General features: G+C 40.3%; 1 protein-coding gene across 2 annotated transcripts; it reads left to right on the forward strand.

Moving 5' to 3' along the window:
• Positions 1-1,023: 1,023 nt before the first annotated feature.
• LOC145459060 (solute carrier family 35 member G1-like) lies at positions 1,024-4,391 on the forward strand. 2 transcript variants are annotated; one of them, XM_080337650.1, is made up of 4 exons: positions 1,024-1,193; positions 1,256-1,312; positions 1,388-2,232; positions 2,618-4,391. In XM_080337650.1, exons 3-4 carry the CDS (start codon positions 1,402-1,404, stop codon positions 2,774-2,776), a joined length of 990 nt encoding a protein of 329 aa, XP_080193776.1. In that variant the 5' UTR covers positions 1,024-1,193; positions 1,256-1,312; positions 1,388-1,401; the 3' UTR covers positions 2,777-4,391. The 2 variants fall into 2 exon arrangements, with proteins under 2 accessions (XP_080193776.1, XP_080193775.1); XM_080337649.1 differs by having other exon boundaries at positions 1,046-2,232.
• The last annotated feature ends 6,614 nt before the right edge of the window (positions 4,392-11,005 follow it).

Consider the following 11,005-nt stretch of genomic DNA (forward strand, 5'->3'; position numbering starts at 1 on the left):
TATTTGTTGGACGACATACGCACTGTATGCGTCACAATGCTTTTTCTTTACCATTTTCGTCACTTTTCTCCCTAAATATAATATTAAGATTGCTTACTGCTGTGATAAGCACCAGTCGATTACTATGAAAAAGACTTTATAGGCAAGCAAGACTCGGCAATTTGGGAGTAGTTATGACGTAAATATGGCATGATAAATGAATAGAGAGGGTAATGGTTGTTTCAGCTGGTAGTTTTCCTTCAATTATCACAGTCGAAATAGCTCTATATCGCCTAATTGCAACTACAACAGCCTATGCTCCCAGCCAATTTTACTTACGCTATCGTTTGTTTGCTGAGGTGTGAGCGTATTTGTTAATATGATCAAGGGCGGTTGATTTAACGCGAAGGCCAGCTCGGTGACTTTCGCATCATGTCGGACGGTATATATTCTATTCACTTTTCTATTGAATTCAATTTCTTTGAATCGTAACAATGATTGGTGAAAGTTGATAGGAATTGTCGCCAGAAAAGAGCAAATATATTCCACATCGTGGCACGAGAAAATGCGCCTCATCTAGACGTATTGTAAGAATCCGTTTGCAAAATACTATCGTTTCTCGTGAAGGCAACAGTGGCTATGTTTTGTCTGCCCCGGAAACACTCAAGTTATTCACTCGCTGGTTAACACTATTTAGAACAGTGGTTCTCGACCTTTTTTTAGAAATGCCCCCCTTTATGACACTGAAAAATTTCGCGCCCCCCTTATCGTCATATCACAAAATCCAGCCGGGATGATAGCAACCCCAACAGATTGTTTGATGGAATGGAAGGTTATGACTGTTGATGAGAGAATTCAAAAATGCGGTCTATATATTGAGAAACACGCGTGAATTGGAGGTAAATCGCGCAGAGCGCGAAAAAAATTCAGTTGACCGCTTCTTCGCGCCCCCCTTCAGATGCTTTCACGCACCCCCCCCCCCAAAATGGGCGCGCCCCCAGGTTGAGAATCACTGATTTAGAAGCAAAAAACTTCAAAATGCACAGACAAAGTGTGTAAAAACCATATATTTCGCATGTTATAACGCGCTATCACCCCGATGAGGATAGAGGCCTTTACATGTTATATAACAGGCACACGTTTTGTAGACTAAATTGCACCTCGGCTTTGGTAAATTTTAGTGCAAATTCGCAATGCTTCGCGAATGCATTATGGTGAGTATCACCACTTAGTATCTATAGCATTTTTCAATGTTGCTATAATTCTGATATCCCAGGAAACCGTGTCCATACCAAGTTCACGAAGTTGAAGATTTTGTGAGAGCTTGCGGAAGGTAACTATAAATTACGACAGGCAATCGAAATATTATATATAACACTAACTATATAATCATTGTACTTTGCTACAGCTGAAAGAAGGAAGATGTTGTCTGAAAAAGTTTCCAAGTCGACTAAGTCGCAGAAGCCGTCGAAATATCAGCACATAGGAATATTTTTTATGCTATTGACTTGTGTGTGCTACTCAGCAAATTCGATATTAGCTAAAGTGATTGTGGTTGGAGCTGCCCAAATAGGTTTATTCCGCGTTTGTGTTATGTATCTGTTTGTGATACCCGTTTTACTAAGGCATGGCGTGCATGGTGTTGACGATGTGTTAGGTCCAACACATATTAGGAAGATTTTAATATTGAGAGGCTTCTCCGGCTCTTTGTCAGGTCTGACGTTTTATCTCGCAGTAAAACATGCATCTCCTGGTCTCGCCACAAGTATTGCGTTTTTGGATGTCGTACTTGTGCCTATCTTTGGGCGTATCATACTGAAAGAAGCTTTAACTCCGCTCGATATCGTATTCGCGGGAGTAACTTTTTCTGGTGTTGTGCTTATTGCAAGGCCCCCATTTTTATTTCCATCGGCGGAAGGTGATACCGAAAACTTGACGGGAATTTTGTACGCAATAGCCAGTGCGGTCCTGGGATCGTTCTCATATCTTTTGCTTCGGAAAATAGGAAATTGTGTGAACCCGTTGGTGCCAACATTTTATTTCACGTCAGTCTCTCTTGTATTGTATTCTGCAATCATCGTGGTTACTGGAGAATTCGAATTTCCATGTTTGACGCAAGTCGGTTATTTATGTTTGATTGCCTTGTGCGGTTTTTTCGGAATGATCTTCCTGACGATAGCATTGCACACCGAAAGACCATCCACAATATCTGTGATCAACACACTACAAATTGTTATCGTGTTATTAGTGCAGGTGAGTCAAAAACACGCGCCCTGTACCAATTTTGAGATTTATTGCCTTAGAAAACATTCCAGAAGTAAATCAGTTCCTATGTGTCGCATTTATCGCATCTGTCGTTTAGCATAGTAATGTGATCCCTCCCATTTGGAATAGTTGCGTTATTACATAACTGCGTCGCGTAAGTTGTACATTATATATGCAGTATGTGCATTTCCATCCCATTATAAGGCAGGTATACCACACAACAGATAACTTTGACGCTTGTTGTGGGGTTATAATTGTATTTCAATGACAAGCGTGCTTCTCCAGATAGACGCCTTTGACTGTTGCAGTTACTATACTTCTTATCAACTAAGCACTGCTGCAGTCTTATTATCCCATGATTTTATGTTTTCAGATCTTATTTCTTCACGACATGCCACCAAAACTGAGCATAGTCGGATCATGCCTCATATTCTCCACCAGCATCTGTCTCGGTATCCGGAAGATTGTGAATGAGAGAAGATCGCGAGCCCAGAATACGCCCACAGACAGTGTGAAGGCGCCTGTACTTTGACCTACGGATTTACAATGACACGAATTTGCGCGTTCATCTGTGATACATTATATTTAGTCACAATGACGAGTATGGATATGCAAAACGAATCACTGATTCGAAGTCGAATTGAGTGAAATCGGCTATGTCTAATCAAATCAACATGAGTGATAGCATTATTGCTGGCAAATGCGGTTTTGAATGATAGCTTCTGATAACCGTTCTAACTGGTATGTATAACTGGCTTGTACGCGGCAATCTCGCGCACAGAGAACCTTTTCGACTTGGTACGATAATGCATAAAATCACTTCAATTGCATTAGCACACAACGCGCTCATTCAAGAATCATGCCCAATGCTCATTGCTCAATCATGCTAATGCTGTAGCTGAGACGACCTCTACGCCAAACATAAATGATGTACGGGAAGATTTCGACTTATTATCGATGTCACAGATGCCACATACTTCAGTTGATATTGCCCGTCCGATAGAAATTTCCTCGTAAATATAGTGCGACAGGCTGAGGCGCTTTGGAATGATGAATTTTAATTTTAATCAGAAACCCACCTTGGCCTTCAACAGCATGTAAGTAAAAGGCATGCACACTAGGGCTCTTCAAAAATGACTTTTTTTTCTCAAATCGTACTGGCTACTTGATAAAATTGTTAGGTTACCTAATTTAAGCCTACACACAAAATTTGGTTCAATTCCAGCCAGTAACCGCTTTGCTACAGGAGAAGATAGTTTATATTTATTAAATAAAAATAAATAATAAAAAATTTGAAAATTTTCTGTTCACCCCATGAAAGTGTTAGGCTGTCTATAGAAACGATCCTCACCAAATTTGGTTCAATTCCAACCAGTGGAAGCGGAGTTATTGCCGTCGAAAAATTTGGATTTGAATAAAATAGTATTTACGGTGAGCACAACTATAATAAATAAACAAAGAATCAGTCACCGTAAATACTATTTTATTCAAATCCGAATTTTTCGACGGCAATAACTCCGCTTCCACTGGTTGGAATTGAACCAAATTTGGTGAGCATCGTTTCTATAGACAGCCTAACACTTTCATAGGGTGAACAGAAAATTTTCAAATTTTTCATAATTTATTTTTTATATGATATATAGAAACTTTCTTCTCCTGTTTCAAAGTTACTGGCTGGAATTGAACCAAATTTTGTGTGTAGGCTTAAATTAGGTAACCTAACAATTTTATCAAGTAGCCGGTAAGATTTGAGAAAAAAAGTCATTTTTGAAGAGCCCTAATGCACACTCGATAACATAAAAGGAAGCGACGAAAATGAATGCTGCATATGTCGGTATAGGCGAGGTCTGTATGTCAGATTATGGTCCGGTAATCTTGAGGACTGACTAGTATCGATTCAGTAAAATTTGCTTGTATTTCGATTTGAATGTGGACATTCTCGACTACTCTCGAATAGCCGGCGAGATGCTGTTCCGCACTACAGGTCCGGCATATACTTGATTGAGCGATGCATTTTCTTGTATTTTGTACTGCTCGTATTATGGTAGCTGTTCTTCGAGGACGCGCGTGTGTTGTAGTCGTGCGCTTTTGATTCCAACCAATAAGTAATATGAGAAGATGTCATAAAGTATTGGCAAAATCGAGAACCTGGCTGATTCGATTACACGTGAAGTATTAACCCTTTTAATGGGGGGTCAGATTTTGCAGGACTGACCATCACTTTTCAAATTCATACCGTGACCTCACCAAGACCTTAATCTGAGCTGCTCCAGCTTAAAAGTGGCCGGAGTATAGCCGCCTACCGTTTCCATCCTCGATCGACACCCCATGCCATGTCTAGGGTTCTTTATACGACTAAATATACAAATATTTTCTCTGAAAAATCTCTTTCTCTCCCTCATTTCTCCCCGACTGACCCCCAAGATAGCGTCAGAGAGCCGAAAATGATGCCTCAGTGCGTAGCCACCGTTGCCTGGTTTCAAACAAGCCGTCAACCATGACCGTAAACCGCGCGGCTCGCCAGATATCGAAAAATCAATATTACACGAAGAATTTACATATGGGGGTGGTCAGTGAGTGGTCATAATGGTCAAGTTCAAGATCAATACCGAATCGGACCCCTACCACCCAGTTAATGGCATGAAACAACGTGGTATACTTTCTCTTGTCATATGCCACTATTTGCAGGCATAGTAAACCAGTTTATGACTCATTTTCCGTCTTGAACTTGGCTATGTTCTTGAAAATCACCGAAGCGTGACCACAATTAACAAACCCCCTCAGAAAACGCCCCAGAACAAGGTTTGATGTTCCAAACGGTGATAAATCACACAGAATACCGTACAAGTCGACTTCCTATGTTCTGGCAGAATTTCTGACTATATTTCCTACTCGGAAAATATCTGGAAATTTTAGGCATGAGTATTTTCAGCCGAACTCTTCATGTAAGATCGTCGGTATTCGAAAATTTTCATGCCCTGTACCTTCAAATTAGGTATCATATAAATCAGAAGATAGCAGGCTTTCCATAGAAACCAAAAGCAGTCCACTACGACATATATCTCTGGAGAAATTGAGGGATGAACTTGAACTTGGGTCACCAGTGACCCCCCCCATTAAAAGGGTTAAGCTTCGAGTCCAGTAGAATATTATGACGTCACAACATACACGACATACTGACATACTATAGAACAGTGCTTTTCAACCTTTTTGAGCTCCATTCGCACTTTTTTGTAAAATGAATTTCGTTCGCATTAACTAACCGAAAATTGTCATAGAAAAAGAAGATGAATATAACATTTTGTTCATATTACAGTAGGGTTACCATATTTTGGAAATCTGAAAAGAGGACTCAGACTTGCAAAAACCGGTGGAAAATTCTGAAAAGATGCTAAATTTTTCTCACTTCGTAGTCGGTTGACTAAATAAAAAAAAGGGTCAACGTCATCTCCGGCTCAGTTCCCGAAATACCCGCCTGAGCGTTACTTCGGTGCTGCTTTACGGCAGCGGCATCTCAGTCGATTTTTGCCGTAACTTTGACCTAAATTCCCAAAAAAAGAGGACAAAATCTCAAAAATGAGGACAAAAGGGCGTCCTCCGAGGACGGTTTCAAAAAAGTCAAAAAAGAGGACAAATCCTCTTAAAAGAGGACGTGTGGTAACCCTATATTACAGTATTATGCTATACGATTTCACTGACATGTATGACATACATACATACACAACGCGCTCACCATAATTCTACCCAAGACAGCTCTACAAAACATGTCTGACGCACGCGATTTCAAATTGAGGTGAATTACAATCCTTTGCATGTCGCAGTTGTCCTTATGTAACTATACTGTTTACTCATATTGAAAGAACGGGACTATTCCGTGCCGACAACGTATCATATCCATATCGAAAGGTTTGGCCATCCAGCATCGGTCATTTGTTGGCCAAGGTTTTGTCGCCGCTTATGTTTTTGGCACCGCATTTTATAAGCGGTTTGTTGGCCAAAACTTTACGTCTTCATGTGCATCATGCAACGACGCAGAAGTGGCTGTGTTGGCCTCGAAATGAATGAGTCTCATAGGCCTGAACTCGCTGGTTGCTCACCCTTACACTAGTTCATCCCAACGGTTTCCGACCATGTTTTCCTGAAAAACCAGTCGGATAAATCTTATCATGAATTCTTATGATAAGCCATATTTTCTGCGTGTCTCGCTTATTGGCTACAGTACCAAACACAGTGACATTGGATATGTAAAAACTATCGCAGGATTTTTTTGCAATAAATTCAACAACTATTACATACATATTAACAGATAGCTCTGGCACCGTGTCGACCTAAAATTACACCCTTTGCGTTCCATACTTTAATAACCCTTGAAGGGGCAAAAAATTGTGTTACAGTAACTTGCAAATGTGAGTGTGTGATGATGGTAATTACAACTATCCTCGTTTTCTCGCGCTAATCGAACAGATATTACGAAAATATTATGATTGTTTATCGAAAGAAAGCAGAAAGTCAATTTGACGTTATTTTTTCAGCCTGTCGCAGGCTCAGGAAGGCTGATATACTGATGTCTGCCACTACACCAGCTTCCAAACCAGACTTTTGGTTACGTAATAATTAGGAGTGGGAAATATTAATTCACTACGGCTTGTGAGAGCTACGATTAGTGGTGCGTCGTGAGTAAAACAAGTTTTTACAATTGCATCTCAACTACAAAAGTTACACTGCCCTTGAATTTCCTAACATCAGGTTTATTTGAATTATTGTACGTCAGAAAAACTACCAATTATTCACGATTTTCATTCGCACTCATCCGGATTTTTGTTCGCACCATTTCGCACCACATTCGTCATTCGCACTGCATTTTTTTTAATTCTCTCAAGTTCGAACGGTCACACAGGTTGTAAAGCACTGCTATAGAGTATAGACAATAGACATTCATGGTTATGACTGTCGAAACACCTTTCTAAAAAGCAACGCTGCGTCACCAATATGCAAGAGGCAACATACCCATCGTCAAATTTAGCGATTACCACCTCGAACCAACTTTCATCAACCACGAACCTCGGTGCACTGCACAGTCTTATTTTGCGGTAAACTTTCTGTTATAACGCCAGAGATAGTGAGATACCTCTATAAGGGCTAGGCAGACAATATATCATCGAAGCTGCCATACGAACCATATCGTCAACAATACGCTAAAGTACTTTCTCACAAACCCCTTCACTATAACGCCTGTTACATAATTTGCGCATAAGTCCAATCAAACGTTAGCCGTAGTAGCCGAGGACCAAAACAGTACCAGTCTAACTATGTGCGACCCACTGGAATTCCTGTACGTAAAAACTTATGTTAATTATTTGTATCAGGACTTTTCTGCTCGCGCTCACGCATTGATTACAGCGCAGGTTCCTAGCCGGTGTTCCATGGAAAACTAGGCTGTAAAAGAGTCTCTGCGATTCCGCTGAGGTAAAGACACACACTCAACTCATACAAATGTGTATGCTGGTGGCGGTGGCTCATCGTGTGAAGCGGCGCACGCATGGAATGTCGGGTTTCGAAAAGCGACACTCCGTCCATCCGAAATGTCAATTCTATCTCCAATTTTTGGGGGCTCATCTGTAATTAAGTAATTGGTATCACGCTGTTGCGTTTCGACTGTACATATGATGACACTTTCCAAGTAATGTCCTTGCATTTCTGAACTGGTATCTGAAAGAGAACGCTATAAAGTCACACTGATTTGCGTGAAAAAATATATTTCGAAGGTTTTGTTACTTTATCACAAAGGTTCCCAAATTCCCATGTGCAACAGCTGCGGGCCGCAGAACATTATTATCGTTGTATGATATGTTAAATTCACTGTATTTGACAGTCGTATACGGACGTTTAATAAATTTTCCTAAAGCATTAGTGCTTTCGAAGATATAGTTTTAAATTTCAATTAGGTGCTTTTCTGCGAAAAGAATGCTTGATTTATTCGGATGCCACTACTGATTTCATTGTCACTTCTATTTATCAGCTGTTGAAGAAGTTAAAGCGTCTGTAAGTCGCGTATACTAGTCTTCTGGCCTTTTTCAAAATATTCATACTTTTCTTTTCCAAAACTCCAAAAATTTTCGCGGCACACCTGAGAATCTGTGGCGGCACACTAATGTGCCGCGGAACACGGTTTGGGAATCACTGAGCTAAATTAATATGCAGCAATATCGTATCAGTGATATTCGCTTTCATGATGAGAGCTGCTGCGGGCCGCGTGCTGAGACCTCCCCCCCCCCATTGTTGATGCCCAGTTCATTCTGCACGTGCACCAGTAATCCATAGCAGTATATTAGTTCTGAATTGTGGTTAACTGAGCGAAAATTTGGGGTTCCGCACATGCTTACAGATTGGAGCAAGTGTATGAATTCGCTGAAGAACCGCTGGATTACGAAGAAGATACACGTTCATTGAATTGCTGTTCTATAGTAATTACCAATAAAACAAAAAGCGGTAATTGATTATTCAGCTGACTAGGAGACGAAGGAACTGGCTTGACATTAATTTTTCAACATCACTCTGTCGTCCAGCATGTCTCGTTGTCAGCTCATTATCGCATGTTATTGTGATTGCAAGTTTTCGCAATGGTCGTGGAGCTAGCTGTTAGCACAAGGCATACGATAGGTTATCTTAGGCCCGATGAGAAGCATTAAATCTCGATGTAACCATCTTTATATATAAAGATTAGGCATGAAGTTTTACTTCTTGGTCATATTTTCATATCCTCGAGTTTCGCACTCGGTGGATTATGCTCCGTTAGTGCTGGAATTCAGAGTTTATTAATTATAAAACATATATGCCTCGAAATGTGTTTACTATTATTACGAACCAGACAGCTCAGCTGATTTGTATATTTTGAACATAACTAGGACTTTGCAATATTAATTGCATGATTAAATTAATAAGGCACATTATTGCATTGTCAGCGGGTTTGTAGCTGAATTTGAAAGTAGTAATTGGACATGGACATTTACAGACAGGTACAGGGAAGATATGCAACTATGCATTCAGTATTCTTGTCGATAGCCTTCAATTGAAATCAGTTTTAACCGAGCCAGCATAGATCGGATTGTGTGAAATTGCAAACATATTTGCGAATCATATACACGCAACACGCCTACACGGTTGTCAAGTGTTATATAGATCACAGGCTAAGTTTAGTATACCTAATTGTTGGGGGCTAGGATTCGATGTATTATCACAGGCCATCTTATACAGACGTCCTCAATTTATGAAGCGAAGCATATTTAATCGCACGAGATTCTGGATTAGTCCACATTTCACATGGGAGTTTTGCTTTATAGATAGGTTAGTTGATATCTAGTCTTCAGTTTCATAATAGTATGTGTGCCTGGTTTTGGATAACTCAGCTCAGCTGAAATCTATTAACTGACCGATTGTTAACGCTTATCATTCGAAAGTCAATGTAATCCAGGAGATTTATGATTTGTACTGATCTTGCCATTCTATATCGGCTTAGGAGCATTTTTGTGCGATAAGTGTGACACCAAGGTTTCGAAGATATCTGTGCTAATGGCACATTTGCGTTGAAATGGATCGTTGAATTGTATTGGACTTCATTGACTGGAACTGTACTTCGCGTTTTCCAGTTTCTTTGTCTCAGCGCGGTTGCGTAATCGTCGTCAGTCGCCAATACGTGGTTACAAATTTACTGCTACGGGCAGCTGTGGTCAGTTTTCTTTGTCGGCGACAGCTAAACGTTTGGATAGTGATAGGATGGTGACTAATGTACTTCAACGATGGGAAAATGCTTCATTCCAATAAATACTCAAGAGTGGAGCTGTGGAGATGGTATATAATACACAAGCGGTTAGCAGCCTCCGCAATCAAACAGACGAAGTTACACCGGACAGGGTGGACACTGGACAGTTGGTCAGCATGCAATGATGCTAAGCTAATAGTGTTAGAACATGAATATCGTTTGGTTAGAATTACAGTCTCGAGAGTTGATGTGGTTATAATCATTGAAATTCTGCATCTCCAAATACATGGGTGCCTCCATCATTTAACATGTTTACAGCATGGCTATGTTAAACAGGCGAGTGTTTTGTGTGGTATAACAACTTAACAATCTCGACTCGATTGGCTAATGACTATGCTAAAGAATCAGCCTCTATTGGTTTTTCGGCACGTCAGCTTGTTATTATTACCTTGATTTGTAAACGCAGTGTAACGCCTTAATATCCCGGTTTACCGAAATAGAGTTTTTAAACTGCCTAATTTGCGTAGAAAGGTTGAGTACACTCCTTTAAATAATGTCCAGAACAATCCTGTATTTTTGTAGTATATAGCTATTATTACAGCTGTAGTAGGCAACTGCGTCGAGGTTCCCGAATGGAACTTGACGCTTGGTCAGTAATTGTAGCGTGAAATCTGGCGCGAGATACGTTTGGAAGTTGGTTTTATAAAGGAATTGGACCGACAGTCGAACAAGCATTGTTTCAGTGGGAATTTTTCACCGAATGATTATACACTGAATGCCGTAATATCGTGACGATTTCTGCAACTATTGCTGCATCAACTAGTATCACATCAGCTGATTTCATCATTGTTTGCGCTTCGAGCGATGAGCGTATTTGTTAAACAGACCTAGAGTCAGCGACCAAATACTTTTCCATTATGCCTATGTTCGTGCGCTCATATTTCTATCAAATATATTTGCGTTAAATTGTAAAAGCGACCAGTGCAAGCCGACGTGGTGCAT

This window comes from Botryllus schlosseri, chromosome 16 (genome assembly GCF_051294905.1).
Source record: "Botryllus schlosseri isolate E-star chromosome 16, Bs_hap1, whole genome shotgun sequence".
Lineage (NCBI taxonomy): Eukaryota > Metazoa > Chordata > Ascidiacea > Stolidobranchia > Styelidae > Botryllus > Botryllus schlosseri.

Bases quoted from the DNA above. Each gene is read 5' to 3' on its own strand.
- LOC145459060 (XM_080337650.1), top strand. From the start codon at position 1,402: ATGTTGTCTGAAAAAGTTTCCAAGTCGACTAAGTCGCAGAAGCCGTCG. The intron at 2,233-2,617 runs GTGAGTCAAAAA...TTATGTTTTCAG, and splicing joins TTATCGTGTTATTAGTGCAG to ATCTTATTTCTTCACGACAT.